The sequence below is a fragment of the Oncorhynchus gorbuscha genome, linkage group LG03 (assembly GCF_021184085.1).
Source record: "Oncorhynchus gorbuscha isolate QuinsamMale2020 ecotype Even-year linkage group LG03, OgorEven_v1.0, whole genome shotgun sequence".
In the NCBI taxonomy this organism is placed as follows: domain Eukaryota; kingdom Metazoa; phylum Chordata; class Actinopteri; order Salmoniformes; family Salmonidae; genus Oncorhynchus; species Oncorhynchus gorbuscha.
Window position 1 is genome coordinate 15,033,276 of NC_060175.1, and position 20,146 is coordinate 15,053,421.

The 20,146-nt window shown below is 42.2% G+C and overlaps 1 protein-coding gene and 1 pseudogene across 1 annotated transcript; one reads left to right on the forward strand and one right to left on the reverse strand.

Annotated features, from left to right (window-relative positions):
* The window catches only part of LOC124026313, a 40,697-nt pseudogene extending 35,628 nt beyond the window's left edge, over positions 1-5,069 (forward strand).
* A 9,615-nt stretch (positions 5,070-14,684) lies between these two features.
* Positions 14,685-19,985, reverse strand: LOC124016395 (E3 ubiquitin-protein ligase rnf213-alpha). The gene is made up of 11 exons (XM_046331958.1): positions 19,893-19,985; positions 19,205-19,453; positions 18,929-19,058; positions 18,702-18,782; positions 18,326-18,506; positions 17,893-18,094; positions 17,702-17,779; positions 17,394-17,591; positions 17,042-17,134; positions 16,594-16,772; positions 14,685-15,869 (listed from the first exon to the last, which is right to left on the reverse strand). The coding sequence occupies exons 1-11, from the start codon at positions 19,983-19,985 to the stop codon at positions 15,719-15,721; spliced, it is 1,635 nt and encodes a 544-aa protein (XP_046187914.1). The 3' UTR covers positions 14,685-15,718.
* Between the last annotated feature and the right edge of the window lie 161 nt (positions 19,986-20,146).

Genomic DNA, 20,146 nt, shown 5'->3' on the forward strand with positions numbered 1-20,146 from the left:
CTCCCTGAACTTGCTTCCCGACTCTCAGTGCATATTGTTACACAGATGAACTTGTGGATACCATTTTTAACTCTGTGTGCAGTTTGAAGGAAGTTTGAGTTAGTTTTGTGAGCCGTTACTAACATTTACAGGTACGCTAGCATGACATATTGAAATCATGTGTTGACATATCTCTGTTTTCAGACCAAACTGTGTGAATGTGCTGGTGACTACCACCCAGCTGATCCCAGCCCTGTCCAAGGTCCTGCTCTACGGACTGGGCTCAGCTTTCCCTATAGAGAATATCTACAGTGCCACCAAGACAGGTGAGGCAGTGTGCCGCACTCGATATGGATACATAGATTATCAGTTGTTAGAGTTAAAAAGAGAAACTGTTTGTCTCAGGGAAGGAACACAGTTGGGTTGATTGACAGTTGGGTTGATTGACAGCTGGGTTGATTGACAGCTGGGTTGATTGACAGCTGGGTTGATTTGTTTTCACACCGTCGTTGAACAAACTGTAATGTATAACAATTTGTATACAATCCTGTTTACTATCTACCAGCTGGCATTGTGCAATCTGTTTACTATCTACCAGCTGGCATTGTGCAATCTGTTTACTATCTACCAGCTGGCATTGTGCAATCTGTTTACTATCTACCAGCTGGCATTGTGCAATCTGTTTACTATCTACCAGCTGGCATTGTGCAATCTGTTTACTATCTACCAGCTGGCATTGTGCAATCTGTTTACTATCTACCAGCTGGCATTGTGCAATCTGTTTACTATCTACCAGCTGGCATTGTGCAATCTGTTTACTATCTACCAGCTGGCATTGTGCAATCTGTTTACTATCTACCAGCTGGCATTGTGCAATCTGTTTACTATCTACCAGCTGGCATTGTGCAATCTGTTTACTATCTACCAGCTGGCATTGTGCAATCTGTTTACTATCTACCAGCTGGCATTGTACAATCTGTTTACTATCTACCAGCTGGCATTGTGCAATCTGTTTACTATCTACCAGCTGGCATTGTGCAATCTGTTTACTATCTACCAGCTGGCATTGTGCAATCTGTTTACTATCTACCAGCTGGCATTGTGCAATCTGTTTACTATCTACCAGCTGGCATTGTGCAATCTGTTTACTATCTACCAGCTGGCATTGTGCAATCTGTTTACTATCTACCAGCTGGCATTGTGCAATCTGTTTACTATCTACCAGCTGGCATTGTGCAATCTGTTTACTATCTACCAGCTGGCATTGTGCAATCTGTTTACTATCTACCAGCTGGCATTGTGCAATCTGTTTACTATCTACCAGCTGGCATTGTGCAATCTGTTTACTATCTACCAGCTGGCATTGTGCAATCTGTTTACTATCTACCAGCTGGCATTGTGCAATCTGTTTACTATCTACCAGCTGGCATTGTGCAATCTGTTTACTATCTACCAGCTGGCATTGTGCAATCTGTTTACTATCTACCAGCTGGCATTGTGCAATCTGTTTACTATCTACCAGCTGGCATTGTGCAATCTGTTTACTATCTACCAGCTGGCATTGTGCAATCTGTTTACTATCTACCAGCTGGCATTGTGCAATCTGTTTACTATCTACCAGCTGGCATTGTGCAATCTGTTTACTATCTACCAGCTGGCATTGTGCAATCTGTTTACTATCTACCAGCTGGCATTGTGCAATCTGTTTACTATCTACCAGCTGGCATTGTGCAATCTGTTTACTATCTACCAGCTGGCATTGTGCAATCTGTTTACTATCTACCAGCTGGCATTGTGCAATCTGTTTACTATCTACCAGCTGGCATTGTACAATCTGTTTACTATCTACCAGCTGGCATTGTGCAATCTGTTTACTATCTACCAGCTGGCATTGTGCAATCTGTTTACTATCTACCAGCTGGCATTGTGCAATCTGTTTACTATCTACCAGCTGGCATTGTGCAATCTGTTTACTATCTACCAGCTGGCATTGTGCAATCTGTTTACTATCTACCAGCTGGCATTGTGCAATCTGTTTACTATCTACCAGCTGGCATTGTGAAATCTGTTTACTATCTACCAGCTGGCATTGTGCAATCTGTTTACTATCTACCAGCTGGCATTGTGCAATCTGTTTACTATCTACCAGCTGGCATTGTGCGATCTGTTTACTATCTACCAGATGGCATTGTGAAATCTGTTTACTATCTACCAGCTGGCATTGTGCAATCTGTTTACTATCTACCAGCTGGCATTGTGCAATCTGTTTACTATCTACCAGATGGCATTGTGAAATCTGTTTACTTTCCTGACATTTTTACCAAAAGTGTCATTTTAATTTGTTTACACTTACGTTTAGCACTTGAATGTAAGGTTTATTTTGAATTGTACACATTTGCAGCTAAAAGCTGAATTGCAGCATACGTAGACCTACCAAAGTAAAAAATAATAATTAAAAAATCATGTTTTTGAAAGTTCCTAGTGTTTGAGACGTAGTATACAACATTACAGTTTCACAAAGTCTTAATTAACACTTCATTTTGTAGCAATCTGAACACACTATGTGTTACTCTTAATCATATCAACACTTACCTATTCCCCAGGGAAGGAGAGTTGCTTCGAGCGTGTGGCTCAGAGGTTTGGTCGGCGAGCGGTGTACGTGGTAATAGGGGATGGAGTGGAGGAGGAGTCTGTAGCCAAGAAGGTGAGACACGTGTAACCAGTAAAAGGGGTGGGTGCACAATATATTTCCCTCTGCCTTATTTTTCATGCTTGTGCAAAGACGTCAGATCAAATCTAATATCCACCCACACATATTATTTCAAACATTTGCTTATCATTTGAAAAACAAAAATAATATTTCTATCCTAAAGCATAGAATTGTGTTTGGTATTAGTTTGACCAGTGACGTGGGTTTCTACCCTTTCCTACACACCATAAGATTGTATTAGCTCGCTGAGCTTTGGTAACTTGAGCGTGGCTCACTGAGCAATGTTAGCTAGCTAGTTACATTAGCTAGCTAGTTTAGCCAGTGTTCAACATTTTCAACATATCCATTTGTGTCTTGCAGAAGAACATGCCCTTCTGGAGAGTGTCGTGTCGGCCTGACCTGGAGGCTCTGAGTCATGCACTGGAGCTGGACTACCTCTAGTGGGCACTATCCCATCATGCCCTTAGCCACTTCCTGCCTGGTGATGCCACTTCCTGTCCTATGGACCAATTTGGGGTTGAGGGCGGCGTCAATTCACCACAATACAGAAGCCAAGAATAAGGGACCAATCTTTGTATCTTGCAGGGAATCGCAATTGTTACTGGAAATATTATATGTGCTTTCGTCCTTCTACACAGAGACTTTTACATATGAAAGTATCCCACTTTTCAACTTTAGAGCTTTGCACTGACAATAACAATCTAGGTGATATCAGTGCATTTTTCCTTACATGGAGGATGAATAGTTGTGTTGTGTGCTCACTTTTCTTATTAGGAATGGGATAGATAAGAGGACATCGTTAAAGGGCAATTAGGCCACTCTTCAACCTCATTTCCATTATCTCCAGCACCATACCAGAGTCTAGATATGTGAAAACGTATTTTTTTAATGATCTGTGGTTGAAAGTTAAGAAGAAAGTTCCTAAAAAAATATTATCTGTAGCATCACAGGCGAGGATTAAAAATAAGAAAACAGTGATTCTCTAAACCTGCAACGTGCTTCTAGCCAGGGGGAGGATATTGTCTTGCTCCCCATGTCACTGTGAATCTCACAGTGTTTGAAAATTACTGTTTTTTAAATATGTTTAAACTTTTGATGATGTCATCGGGTAGAACTTGATTTGTTTTTACAAAATGTAGAAATGCACTGTTTTCACATACAGTATGTAGACACTGATATTGTGCTGGACATTTTTATTGTCCCCATCATAAGGTGCACCTGTGTAATGATCATGCTGTTTAATCAGCTCCTTGATTTGCCACACCTGTCAGATGGATGGATTATCTTGGCAAAGGTGAAATGCTCATGAATTTGAGAGAGAGAAACTTTTTGTGAGCATCGAACATTTCTGTGATTTTTTATTTCAGCTCATGAAACATGGAAACAACACTTTACATGTTGCATTTATATTTTTATTCAGTATAAAATGAGGGTTATGAATGAGGATTGGACATTACCAGCAAGTTATTAGAGATAGCTAGATCCTACCTTGACTCAATTGTTTCACATGGCTTTTTTTAATAGAATGTTAATTTATAGTATAACTACGGCCCCAATAGTAGATCTGCCTCATTTAGCAGGTTATTGATGAATTAATAGTCTAATATTATGAGCTGAGACCTAAAAGAGTAATAATGGGAAAAGATTTGAGCAAAACTTACCAGCGACAATTATCATTTTTTGATGAGATAGCATCTCCTTTCCTAACATCACCATAACATTTAATTTATAGTCCATTGCCCTATGATATGTGTCATTAATCATTTAATTGAATATCCTATTCATTTGCAACAACCATTCTTATGCAGTCTATATAAACCGGACCACATACTCCCAACCCTACTGAAGGTGACATTCCTCTTCTGGATGATGACATTTGAATCTAATATACCAAAAAATGAGAAGTCAATTATCTTATCCATTCCATGCCCTTTTATGAAAATACAATATAAATTGGTAAGAGCAGCTAGGCCAAGCTGTTCAGACAGACAGAGACCAACAGCATTACTAAAACTAACAACATCTTAATTAATGAGTATGGAAACTAAGCAATCGTTTGACAAAGCACAGGAAAAATCAACTATCCATACCTTGTGAAACGTCTCTTTCAGCATATACATTTGTCTTGGAGAGGACTTAGTCTAGCGATTGAATCTTTTTATTAAGGAACACATTTTCTGCTTCATAAGTTGCTGGGTGTACATTTGTTGTCATCTTTCTCCATGAATGTTTATGTATAACTTGTATGTAAGGAAAATGCTACGATAGTCTTTGGACTTGCATGTGCCTATTACACTGTCAGCTTAGCTATGATCTGTATATAAGGTTTTATTGTTTCGACGGACAATTATAATAGATTAATAAAGATAAATTAATTACATTCTGAGAAAAGTGTATCTTAATTCAGATGGAATGGCTCACTGACGACACATTTGAACTGTATTCCTGAATGTTCAGGTAATAGGTCTTTGGACGGTCTACTTATTATATATATCTTTAAATTAAATATTAAAACATACAATATACTTGCAGTGAAGCCGCTCAACAACTACATGATACCAGTCATCCAACAACTACATCATACCAGTCAACAACTACATGATACCAGTCATCCAACAACTACATCATACCAGTCATCCAACAGACTCCCATTCAACAACTACATCATACCAGTCATCCAACAGACTCCCATTCAACAACTACATCATACCAGTCATCCAACAGACTCCCATTCAACAACTACATCATACCAGTCATCCAACAACTACATCATACCAGTCATCCAACAGACTCCCATTCAACAACTACATCATACCAGTCATCCAACAACTACATCATACCAGTCATCCAACAGTCTCCCATTCAACAACTACATCATACCAGTCATTCAACAGACTCCCATTCAACAACTACATCATACCAGTCATCCAACAGACTCCCATTCAACAACTACATCATACCAGTCATCCAACAGACTCCCATTCAATAACTACATCATACCAGTCATCCAACAGACTCCCATTCAACAACTACATCATACCAGTCATCCAACAACTACATCATACCAGTCATCCAACAGACTCCCATTCAACAACTACATCATACCAGTCATCCAACAACTACATCATACCAGTCATCCAACTGTCTCCCATTCAACAACTACATCATACCAGTCATCCAACAGACTCCCATTCATTCAATAACTCATCAACAGACTCCCATTCAATAACCAGTCATCCAACAGACTCCCATTCAATAACTACATCATACCAGTCATCCAACAGACTCCCATTCAATAACTATATCAACAACTACCAGTCATCCAACAGACTCCCATTCAACAACTACATCATACCAGTCATCCAACAGACATCCCAGTCATCAACTATTCAACAACTACATCATACCAGTCATCCAACAGACTCCCATTCAATAACTACATCATACCAGTCATCCAACAGACTCCCATTCAATAACTACATCATACCAGTCATCCAACAGACTCCCATTCAATAACTACATCATACCAGTCATCCAACAGACTCCCATTCAATAACTACATCATACCAGTCATCCAACAGACTCCCATTCAACACATCACCAGTCTTCCACATCCCATTCAACAGCTAAGTCATCCAAAATATTCCCATTCAACAACTACATCATACCAGTCTTCCAACAGACTCCCATTCAACAGCTACATCATACAAGTCATCCAAAATATTCCCATTCAGAGCCACACACAGAAGCATCCAGGGTCAAGGCCCTGCTCGAGGGCATGTCGACAGATCTCCCACAAGGTCAAAAACGGGGACCCGAAACAGCGACCTGCAGTATAAGCCATCGGTCCAAGCTCTCAACAGCTGGGCTCCCAGCCCTCCAAGATCCCCCCCAACAGTACCCCGTGACCTGCCCCTCAACCATCCTAGAACCCCCCCCCCGAAAAAATTCACCAACAAAGACGATGGAAAACAAAACAACAATGCAATAAACTAAAGACATCAAGGACAACAAATATCCTAACAGCAAGACCTATTGAATATGTTTGAGTGCATGTTTGACACTTTTTACATGTGTGTGTGCGTGTATGTGCACTTGTGTGCATTTGAATGAGAGTTTGTGTACATGCATGTGTACAAACACCCGCGCAGTATCAGCCTCAAGCAAACAGTCATTAGCTGTACCAACGCTGCCCCTCAGTGTCATTCAAACTTACTTATTGTTTTGTTTTATTTGGACTTTATTTTTTGACTTTTATCTTTGACCGTCATTCTATCCGCCACCCAGCAACTCCACTCCCATTTGTCTCCAATTCCATATCCGAAACCTCAGCCAATCCCACCTTTCTCTGTTGGCTAACTACATCATACCAGTCATCCCACCTCTCTCTGTTGGCCATCTACATCATACCAGTCATCCCACCTTTCTCTGTTGGCCAACTACATCATACCAGTCATCCCACCTTTCTCTGTTGGCCAACTACATCATACCAGTCATCCCACCTTTCTCTGTTGGCCAACTACATCATACCAGTCATCCCACCTTTCTCTGTTGGCCAACTACATCATACCAGTCATCCCACCTTTCTCTGTTGGCCAACTACATCATACCAGTCATCCCACCTTTCTCTGTTGGCCAACTACATCATACCAGTCATCCCACCTTTCTCTGTTGGCCAACTACATCATACCAGTCATCCCACCTTTCTCTGTTGGCCAACTACATCATACCAGTCATCCCACCTTTCTCTGTTGGCCAACTACATCATACCAGTCATCCCACCTTTCTCTGTTGGCCAACTACATCATACCAGTCATCCCACCTTTCTCTGTTGGCCAACTACATCATACCAGTCATCCCACCTTTCTCTGTTGGCCAACTACATCATACCAGTCATCCCACCTTTCTCTGTTGGCCAACTACATCATACCAGTCATCCCACCTTTCTCTGTTGGCCAACTACATCATACCAGTCATCCCACCTTTCTCTGTTGGCCAACTACATCATACCAGTCATCCCACCTTTCTCTGTTGGCCAACTACATCATACCAGTCATCCCACCTTTCTCTGTTGGCCAACTACATCATACCAGTCATCCCACCTTTCTCTGTTGGCCAACTACATCATACCAGTCATCCCACCTTTCTCTGTTGGCCAACTACATCATACCAGTCATCCCACCTTTCTCTGTTGGCCAACTACATCATACCAGTCATCCCACCTTTCTCTGTTGGCCAACTACATCATACCAGTCATCCCACCTTTCTCTGTTGGCCAACTACATCATACCAGTCATCCCACCTTTCTCTGTTGGCCATCCTCTTTGGATTTATACACAACATATATCTTTCAATTATGCTGTGATGTTTAACATACAATTTCAATCTATCTAATTGAATAGAATCCACAGATTGTGAGTTGAAGATAAATATTTTTACTAAGAGTATTAGTATATCAATAATTAACTGACCAGGTCTCTTCAGATCTTCCGACAATGCTATTTCTAGGGTCAATTTTAGATTCATCTTATGGTTTTTCATAAGGGTAATACCAGAACAAATGGTCTATTGAATCTGTATCCTCACAACAAAATCTGCAGAGCTGTGATTATTGTATGCCCCAAATATTCAACATTGTTTTGGTGGCAAGAATTCTGTATGATAATTTTAGCTGAAAAGCACGAAGTATTGAATCTTGTGTCCTTTTATATATCATCTCATATAAAATCAAACTGTATTTGTCACATGCGCCGAATACAACAGACCTTACAGTGGAATGATTACTTACAAGCCCTTAACCAACACTGCAGCTTTAAGAAAATACAAACAAAAAAAAGTTTTTAAAAAAAGTAAGAGATAAGAAAAACAAATAATTAAAGAGCAGCAGTAAATAACAATAGCAGGGCTTTATACAGGGGATACCAGTACAGAGTCAATGTGGAGGCTTTATACAGGGGATACCAGTACAGAGTCAATGTGGAGGCTTTATACAGGGGATACCAGTACAGAGTCAATGTGGAGGCTTTATACAGGGGATACCAGTACAGAGTCAATGTGGAGGCTTTATACAGGGGATACCAGTACAGAGTCAATGTGGAGGCTTTATACAGGGGATACCAGTACAGAGTCAATGTGGAGGCTTTATACAGGGGATACCAGTACAGAGTCAATGTGGAGGCTTTATTTACAGGGGATACCAGTACAGAGTCAATGTGGAGGCTTTATACAGGGGATACCAGTACAGAGTCAATGTGGAGGCTTTATACAGGGGATACCAGTACAGAGTCAATGTGGAGGCTTTATACAGGGGATACCAGTACAGAGTCAATGTGGAGGCTTTATACAGGGGATACCAGTACAGAGTCAGATGTGGAGGCTTTATACAGGGGATACCAGTACAGAGTCAATGTGGAGGCTTTATACAGGGGATACCAGTATCAATGTGGAGGCTTTATACAGGGGATACAGTACAGAGTCAATGTGGAGGCTTTATACAGGGGATACCAGTACAGAGTCAATGTGGAGGCTTTATACAGGCTTTATACAGGATACCAGTACAGAGTACCAGTACAGAGTCAATGTGGAGGCTTTATACAGGGATACCAGTACAGAGTCAATGTGGAGGCTTTATACAGGGGATACCAGTACAGAGTCAATGTGGAGGCTTTATACAGGGTACAGATCAATGTGGAGGCCAGTACAGAGAGTCAATGTGGAGGCTTTATACAGGGGATACCAGTACAGAGTCAATGTGGAGGCTTTATACAGGGGATACCAGTACAGAGTCAATGTGGAGGCTTTATACAGGGGATACCAGTACAGAGTCAATGTGGAGGCTTTCAATACAGGGATACCAGTACAGAGTCAATGTGGAGGCTTTATACAGGGGATACCAGTACAGAGTCAATGTGGAGGCTTTATACAGGGGATACCAGTACAGAGTCAATGTGGAGGCTTTATAGGGGATACAGGGGTCATAGGCCAGGGGATACAGTACAGAGTCAATGTGGAGGCTTTATACAGGGGATACCAGTACAGAGTCAATGTGGAGGCTTTATACAGGGGATACCAGTACAGAGTCAATGTGGAGGCTTTATACAGGGGATACCAGTACAGAGTCAATGTGGAGGCTTTATACAGGGGATACCAGTACAGAGTCAATGTATCAATGTGCAGGGGCACCGGTGTCGAGGTAATTTGAGATAATTATGTACATGTAGGTAGGGTTGTTAAAGTGGCTATGCATAGATAATAACAGAGTAGTAGCAGCGTGGCGCAAATAGTCTGGGTAGCGATTTGATTAGCTGTTCAGGAGCCTTATGGCTTGGGGGAAGCTGTTTAGAAGCCTCTTGGACCTAGACTTGGCACTCCGGTACCACTTGCCGTGCGGTAGCAGAGAGAACAGTCTATGACTAGGGTGGCTTGAGACTTTGACAGATTTTACGGCCTTCCTCTGACACCGCCTGTTATAGAGGTCCTGGATGGAAGGAAGCTTGGCCCCAGTGACGTACTGGGCCGTACGCACCGTACGCACCACACCCTGTAGTGCCTTGCGGTCGGAGGCCAAGCAGTTGCCATACCAGGCAGTGATGCAACCCGTCAGGATGCTCTCGATGGTGTAGCTGTAACATTTTTGAGGATCTGAGGACCCATGCCAAATCTTTTCAGTCTCCCGAGGGAGAATAGGTTTTGTCATGCCCTCCCTCTTCACGACTGTCTTGGTGTGTTTGGACCATGATAGTTTGTTGGTGATGTGGACAGCCCCATCGATGAGAATGGGGGTGTGCTCGGCCCTCTTTTTCCTGTAGTCCACAATCATCTCCTTTGTCTTGATCATGTTAAGGGAGAGGTTGTTGTCCTTGCACCACATGGTCAGGCCTCTGACCTCCTCCCTATAGGCTGTCTCATCGTTGTCTGTGATCAGGCCTACCACTGTTGTGTCATCAGCAAACTTAATGTATTGGAGTTGTGCCTGGCCATGCAGTCATGAGTGAACAAGGAGTACAGGAGGGGACTGAGCACGCACCCCTGAGGGCCCCTGTGTTGACGATCAGCGTAGCGGATGTGTTGTTACCTACCCTTACCACCTAGGGGCGGCCCGTCAGGAAGTCTAGGATCCAGTTGCAGAGGGAGCTGTTTAGTCCCAGGGTCCTTAGCTTAGTGGGGCGGCAGCGTAGCCTAGTGGTTAGAGCGTTGGACTAGTAACCGGAAGGTTGCGAGGTACAAATCTGTCGTTCTGCCCCTGAACAGGCAGTTAACCCACTGTTCCCAGGCCGTCATTGAATATAAGAATTTGTTCTTAACTGACTTGCCTGGTTAGATAAAGGTAAAATAAAAAATAAAAAATAAAAACAAATTAGTGATGAGTTTTGAGGGTACTATGGTGTTCAACATAGCGCTGTAGTCAATGAATAGCATTCTCACATAGGTGTATATTTGTAAGTCGCTCTGGATAAGAGCGTCTGCTAAATGACTTAAATGTAAATGTAATGTATATTTTGTTCAGGTGGGAAAGGGCAGTGTGGAGAGCAATAGAGATTGCATCATCTGTGGATCTGTTGGTGCAGTATGCAAATTGCAATGGGTCTAGGGTTTCTGGGATAATGGTGTTGATGTGAGCCATGACCAGCCTTTCAAAGCATTAAATGGCTACAGACGTTAGTGCTACAGGTCCGTGGTCATTTAGGCAGGTTACCTCAGTGTTCTTGGGCACAGGGACTATGGTGGTCTGCTTGAAACATGTTGTTATTACAGACTCAGACAGGGAGAGGTTGAAAATGTCAGTGAAGACACTGGCCAGTTGGTCAGTGCATGAGTACACGTGCTGGTAATCCGTCTGGCCCAGCGGCCTTGTGAATGTTGACCTGTTTAAAGCTCTTACTCACATCGGCTGCGGAGAGCGTGATCACACAGTCATCCAGAACAGTTGATGCTCTCATGCATGTTTCAGTGTTACTTGTCTCGAATCGAGCATAGAAGTTATTTAGCTCGTCTGGTAGGCTTGGGTCACTGGGCAGCTCTCGGCTGTGCTTCCCTTTGTAGTCTGTAATAGTTTGCAAGCCCTGCCACATCAGACGAGCGTCAGAGCCGGTGTAGTACGATTCAATCTTAGTCCTGTATTGACGCTTTGCTGTTTGATGGTTCGTCCGAGGGCATAGAGGGATTTCTTATAAGCTTCCAGGTTAGAGTCCTGCTCCTTGAAAGTGACAGCTCTACCCTTTAGCTCAGTGCAGATGTTACCTGTAATCCATTGCTTCTGGTTGGGGTATGTACATACAGTCACTGTGGGGACGACATCCTCAATGCACTTATTGATAAAGCCAGTGACTGATGTGGTGTACTCCTCAATGTCATCAGAAGAATCACGTAACATATTCCAGTCTGTGATAGCAAAACAGTCCTGTAGTTTAGCATCTGCTTCGTCTGACCAATTTTTTATAGACCGAGTCACTGGTGCTTCCTGCTTTAATTTTAGCTTGTAAGCAGGAATCAGGGGACTAGAATCTAGTTATGGTAAGGTTTGAAATAGGTATAGCCAGTTATAATTATAACAGTTTAGTAGATTATAAAAAAAGAAGATCAGTCTTTACATGGCTAACAGAAAAGGAATATAACATATACTGTTTACAGGAAACTCACTCTACATCCTTAGATGAAGTTGCGTGGAAAAAGGAAAGGGGTGGGGAAATCATTTTCTGTCATGGACAAAGGAACTCAAAAGGTGTGTGATGAACAAACATTTCGATCTGAACGTGCAGATAGTCAGGAATGACTCGCAAGGAAGGTGGATCCTTTTGAATATGAAAGTGGGTGATAAAAATAGACTTGGCTCATTAATCTATATGGTCCAAATCAGGATGATCCATACCTCTTAGAAAATATTTATACCAATGTATTGAATTTACATTGGTATAAACAAATGATCTAATCATTATGGTAGGAGACTATAATACAGTGTTAAGTACCTCAATGGACCGTAAAGGTAATCACTCTACAAACTATCATCACCCTTAAGGAAATCACTCTACAAACTATCATCACCCTTAAGGAAATCACTCTACAAACTATCATCACCGTGCCCTTAAGGAAATCACTCTACAAACTATCATCACCGTGCCCTTAAGGTAATCACTCTACAAACTATCATCACCGTGCCCTTAAGGAAATCACTCTACAAACTATCATCACCGTGCCCTTAAGGTAATCACTCTACAAACTATCATCACCAAGCCCTTAAGGAAATCACTCTACAAACTATCATCACCGTGCCCTTAAGGTAATCACTCTACAAACTATCATCACCCTGCCCTTAAGGAAATCACTCTACAAACTATCATCACCCTGCCCTTAAGGAAATCACTCTACAAACTATCATCACCGTGCCCTTAAGGAAATCACTCTACAAACTATCATCACCCTGCCCTTAAGGTAATCACTCTACAAACTATCATCACCCTGCCCTTAAGGAAATCACTCTACAAACTATCATCACCCTGCCCTTAAGGAAATCACTCTACAAACTATCATCACCGTGCCCTTAAGGAAATCACTCTACAAACTATCATCACCCTGCCCTTAAGGAAATCACTCTACAAACGATCATCTCTTAAGGAAATCACAAATATTATGGACACATTAAAAATAGTGAATATTTGGAGACTAAAATTCCCTGACCTAGTGAGATATACATGGAGGAGACTTAATCAAGCTGGTCGTCTTGACTACATTCCTGTCTCCTTCTTTCATCAAAGTTTTTTAAAGTATTGATAGGAGACAGAATGCGATCGGAGTCTATGTGCGTAACATGAAGTGAGTATAGCTTTAATATTCAGGATGATAATTGGAATCTATACTGCATCACCATCAGGGACGTTGGGGAATACTATATATATATATATATATATATATATATATATATATATATATATATATATATATATATATATATATATATATATATATATATATATATATATATATATATATATATATATATATAAAATCCGCTATTATTCCCCAACGTCCCTGTTCTGATATCTTTCCATTGCTTGTTGTAAACATAGATAAACATGTAGACAAAGACATACAAAAGATATACAAACAAAAAACGCTCTAGACAATAGAGAACGAGAGAGTGAGAGGAGAGAGATCAAGTGTGTGTGTGTATGTGTCCATATGTGTAAACCAGCGGGTAGAGTGTGTTTGTGCACATATCAAATTCATAGTGTTCAGATATTTTTAGTCCCCATAATTTTTCCCGTAACCTGACATCCCCATAGAATTTAGTACCACCATGGTGTTATGGACCTGTCTCTGAAGACTTGTCCGTCTATAAAGTTTGTCTACAATGAGAAAGGCACGCTTAAAAACCTTTCCCTCTGTTGCCTCTGTACAGGATACAGCCTCTTGGAGAAATGGATCATTCAGACCGAGTTTGGTCCCTTTAAGCTCCCTTCCCCTGCTTTTGATCAGCTCCTTTTGTTGGTAGTGTTTCATTTTTGCGTTGATCGGTCGGGGACCCGTGGTCTTGTCGCTGCGAGCTCCACGTCTGTGCACTCGGTGGAAAGTCACCTTGTTTACAGTCTCTAGAGGACATCTCAAGACAGATTGCATGAACTCTCTGATCGCTCCCCTTAGATAGTTTGTTAACCATTAAATGAGGAATAATTATACAATATTGAATACAAGGCCTGTTATTAATGATGTACATATAACACTTATTTATAATATGGTTTTTACATATAAATATTTACTAATGCTAAATGAATACATTAACCAATTACACATGTAATCATGTATTAACAGTTTATGAATTAAAATCTTACGCAACAATTTGAAGGTCTGCTTAAATAGGTTATAAGCCATCTAAGCAAACCTTCAAATAAATTAAATATTACCCATTGGCAATGGTAAGTTATTGAAATGAGGGTATTATCTAGGCTTGTACATTAAGTATATGAACAGGAAAGGAGTGACAAACATCCCTCTTGACAGCACCAGACCTTTTATTTCAAGATGCCGTGATTTGGACACATTTTTTTAAACAAATGGAAGAAGATAATGTAGTCATATTCAACCAGAATACATTAAAACCAGGCAGATAAAATGATTAGGTCATGTATTTAATTAACTTGATTTTAGATCTTCAGGACTGTAAATTACAAAATGTGGGCCAATAGCACCCTCAAGCGGATGCTTATTGCACTGATTTGAACTCAATGTTTGGAAATATTAACTTTAAAATAACACCAACCACCAATATTCTCCCAAAATATAAACCCATTTAAAAGTACAATGTGTAAAAGAGAAGAGCATAACATAAACATGTGGTAAACATAAAAACGGCACAGGAGTTAGTCTCTCAAATAATGTAAAAAATATTTCCCACAAAATAAACATCTAGTAACAAAAATGATTGCATAAAACATTCTGTAAACACAGTTTGGCTTAAATAAGGCTTGATTCAATCCGTTTACCCGAAGTCCACCACTATGGCGCGCTTAAAATATGGCGCGCTTAAAATGTAAAGGTAATTTCCAATTGAGCCAATTGAGCCGACATATGCAGCGTTTACCGTGAATGCTGTCTCTGTGAACGCAGTAACAATGTCTTTAATATTCAATTGCGCTATTGCCCTGAACATCAGCGATACGGATTGAACCAACCCCATAGTCTGAGCAAAAAAATGATATTTGGAATGTTTTCCTGAGAAAATGTTGCATTCAAGGCAGGTTTTGTAAGGAGAAAGGCAAGATTCCCCACATACCAGTTATAAATCCTCTTAGTATCTAAGTATGGTGTGTCAGTGTGGCACATACTGTGAGATCACTGGAGAAAGCACATACATCTATACAGCATACAATCAGAAGCACTTGTGTTCTATTCTAACATTTCCCCGGTGATCCAGTGTAGTCCTTTACAAATCACATTCAGGTGGAATCGATTACATCATCCATTCTTGTGTTCTATTCTAACATTTCCCCGGTGATCCAGTGTAGTCCTTTACAAATCACATTCAGGTGGAATCGATTACATCATCCATTCTTGTTTGTAAGTCACAGTAAATTTCCAGGTCTCCACAATCTGCGAGAGGAGTATCTCGTCGGGGAAGGAAGCCTCCACGTCAGGAGGGACTTGTACTTCTTTGCGGTCCATGTATGCAGCCAAAGTTTCTTTGACACTAGAATGAGAGAAAGAAGACAAAACAGGTTGTGATTTCAGACCTCGGAACTGTGTCTGTAACGCAGGGAGTCAGGAAGCAGGTCAGCAGGTGCAGATGGTGATTTTAATAATACCGAACATGGAGTGTTACAAAAACAAGCGCAGCGTCTGAACCAATACTGCCTGAAGAGTGATGCTAGATAAAGGGGGTAGTGATGGAGTCCAGGTGTGCCTAATGAGTGTTCCCAGGACCGGTGGAGAGCAGACCGGGGACGTTGAGCAACATAGAGGGCGAGCGTGAGTAGTCGTGACAATGTTGTTCATGTCAAGGGGATCAAATACCATCAAAATATGTGAAGTCACAACTGCCTTTCTTCGATCTGCAACTTTAGCCCTCCCATTGTGAATGTGGCTTCACATCCAAGGCTAATGTATGTGTTTGGCAGCTGCATGTCACATGCACTTAAAATGCAAATGTCCCTTTTCATGAAAAATGAGAGTTACAATGATGGTTTGGAATTGGAAGACCTCGGGAGTAGCCCCTGTTCCCGCCCACACTTGCTGTCTATCCTCGGGAGTAGCCCCTGTTCCCGCCCACACTTGCTGTCTATCCTCGGGAGTAGCCCCTGTTCCCGCCCACACTTGCTGTCTATCCTCGGGAGTAGCCCCTGTTCCCGCCCACACTTGCTGTCTATCCTCGGGAGTAGCCCCTGTTCCCGCCCACACTTGCTGTCTATCCTCACCTCCAGTGTGGTCCATAGGTATCCGAGGCACGAGGGCTCCCCAGGTTCAGCAGGAGGAACTCGTGCATCTCCAGCAGCCAGGTGTTGATGTTCCCCACGGTGATGAAACCTTGGAGCAGCTTCTTCTGCTCCTCCTCCAGGTGCTTCTGGTACTCAGCCGAGACCCCAGAGAATGGGTCCTTCAGGAGGGAAGATAGAGGAAGGAATCTCAGAGCTATCCAGACCAACAGTGGTATCATACAGCATGACTGGGAATCAACCCCAACGATGGCTATAGATTCACCCTTCCTCATCTGTGCAAATCGTTACTTAAAATTGACCAAAGTAATATGTTAGGGTTGAAAAACACTGAAACATCTCTCAGCAATGATTGCAATGAGCCGGCGAGTTCTTTTTAGGATGATTGTGTCACGTATTACTACAGTATGTGTGATAAGCTGTTGGTTACCTTCTTCAGACTCTTCAGCATGTTCTCTGATTTGAGGGAAGAGAGGAGCTGCCACAGAGCCACACAGTGCTTCAGACTGCATCTGCCCAGAGCCTAAGGAAATGGGGCAGCACAGAGCACACACGTTAGACACATGTACGGAATACTGGCAACAATGACTGGTACACTGGATACAACGCAGATATATTGAATCTCAGTACAGTAGGACCTTAGAGATAAGAACACATTGGAAGGGAGGTTTGCCTGATCAGTTGACCAGGCAGTCTAACTCTTAGGTTTGTATCTTAGAGGTTGTACTGTATTTCTTTCTAGCTCATCAATCTGACACACAATATCAAATACACTTGGTCACCTTTAAGAAGTGTGGTTCGGTCTGCTTGCTCATCCTGAGCATGTCCTCCAGGTAACGCACCAAGGGCATGTGGGTGTCTCCCCCAGTCATGGACAGGAAGCCCAGAGCCAGCTCCATAGCCTTCAGGGCATCACACACCTCACTGTACGACTCCAGATCCCTGGACAGGGCTGTGAGGGTCAGGGACGGCAGACGCTCCTGGGAAAACAACGATGACATTGTACCGCTGAAATGTGATATGTATTCACATGATGTCACAATGGTGTGTCAACAAATACAAGTAATAATAATGCTTCCGTAAAACTTACCTGAGACACTTTTCCTTTCACTGTTTTCAAAATGCTTTCGTAATCTCTTTCATGTCTGGTGACCAAAATCGGGATTCCCTGAAAGTCAACACATTGGATTCAGTAAGTGATGCATTGCTTTCGTTTTTCCAGTCATTTCAGATCTGTAAGCACCAGAGGGTCTGGGGCCTTAATTAGAAGCCAGGGCTCACAGTTAGTGTGATGAGGGGTTTGCCCTGCAGGAAGCGGGTTAGGACCTGCTGCTGGATCTTGGGAAGGTCGTACTCAGACAGGGTCTCCTTGCCGCGCTCCAGGCTGTACTGGCAGTTTGACAGCACCAGGGGCAGCAGGTCCTTCTCCACTTCATAGCGGATCACATGCAGATCTGTCAGCTCTGACAGACTCACCTTGTAGCTGTTGGAGCAGAAAGTACTTTGAGACCTTTTAATATCCCTGGATGAACTGGCTGATGGCTGTGCAGTAAACAAATCCAGTGTTAGTTCCAAATATCTTTCATTTCCATTCTACCTTAAAAAATAATAATTCATTATTGTGTTTAGAGTCAAGGTTGGGGGTGGGTGGGGTTTGTTTGGGATGGGGGTGGGTGGCATGGGAGGGGTGATTGGTTCCTTGGCAGTGAGGTACCTGGTCTCTTCCCCAGTGTGGCGGTCCACAGCGTGAAGCAGCTCATTGTACAGAGCCACCAGGTGACTGAGCAGAGCGGTGGAACACAGGCCTGGACCCTGGCGCCGTGGCAGGAGGTATTGGAGGTCACTGTCCTGGTCCAAATTCTCCTTCCAGAACTCTTCTGGGATCTTTATTTCACCTGCACATCCAAACACACAAAGTGAAAAAAATGATTATGTCCAAAATGGTTCCCTATTGCCTACATAGTGCACTACTTCCAACCGGGGCCCTATGTAGAGAATAGGGTGCCATTTCGGGCACAGACAATGTTCCAGTTGTACGGCCAACTTTGTCCTGCTTTACAGAGGAATGTAGTCAAAGAAGGGTAACTCACTGGTGGCTACTGACAATCTGAGCAAGTTCCATGTATTCAGGAAGATCTGGATTCGTTTCTCATAGCACACTCTCATCGGTGCTGTTAGAAGACAAAACCCCATCAATTATATCACTCAATTCTGCTTTTCATAAGTTAGTCTCAAATTGGAAAATCTGCAATAATATGATGATAACTATGCTGCATAGTGCGAAGGATGGATCATTCTGATGGACAGTTGACGTTACCTGACTGTTTCTGGATGAACTCTCTAATGGAGTCATTCATCAAGTCTGATGACCTCTGGAACCTTTTCACCAGACTCTTCTGCAGGGCCAGGATATCTGGAAGGAACCTCACCAGCCGGAACTCTGCCTCCTGTGAAAATTCCCAAAAATATATGGAAAATGCAGGAGATCATGTGAGTTAAATGTCACAGACTCACTCAGAAACTATTCAAAGATGCAAGATTTAGAAAATCAATTTACAATAGGAAGAAAGAACACAGGTTTGGTGACGATTACCTTCTGTAGGAACCTCCATAGTAGAGGGAGCTTGTCCTTTCCGTCGTTCTGCTCTACGATGTGGGTGAGGCTGAGTAGGGACACCCTCTCTCTGCAGCTCCACACTCCTGAACAGTGGACCTGGGAGCCCCGAGGTAGCGAGGACAACGGACACTCATCCCCGAATGTCACCCTCATGATGAAGTTAGAGGAGACACGCGAGTCATTTCTGATTGTGGCATTCACCTCTCTCAGCCGCTGGTCAAGATGCTGTGATGTCAAACACACACAGGTATGTACATACAGACACACACAGGTATGTACATACAGACACACACAGGTATGTACATACAGACACACACAGGTATGTACATACAGACACACACAGGTATGTACATACAGACACACACAGGTATGTACATACAGACACACACAGGTATGTACATACAGACACACACAGGTATGTACATACAGACACACACAGGTATGTACATACAGACACACACAGGTATGTACATACAGACACACACAGGTATGTACATACAGACACACACAGGTATGTACATACAGACACACACAAAGTGAAACTCTTTGTCCCTTCAAAGGTGCAATCTTATCTTTGACTTGGAACATAGCTGGAATATATGTTTTATCAAATAGATATTTAATCAAACTATAGCTAACTTCAAATGTTATCCAAAGGTTTCACCTTCAACTGAGGAGTGATGATGTCAGTAGCAACGGTTGTCTCCCAGGTATTTCTGGCCTCTTTAGTTGACAGTTGGGAATCATAGCCAGCCATCCCTAGAAACAAAGAGTCCATGAGGTAGCTACTCGTATCTGTGTTATAAGTACGCAGGTATGTGATTTAGATTTAGTTTCATTTCAAACAATTAACTTGCTTTGACTTTCATTGTTTCAAAATGTTTGGAGACGAGTGGGAGGCGCTCAACCAAAGTGAGA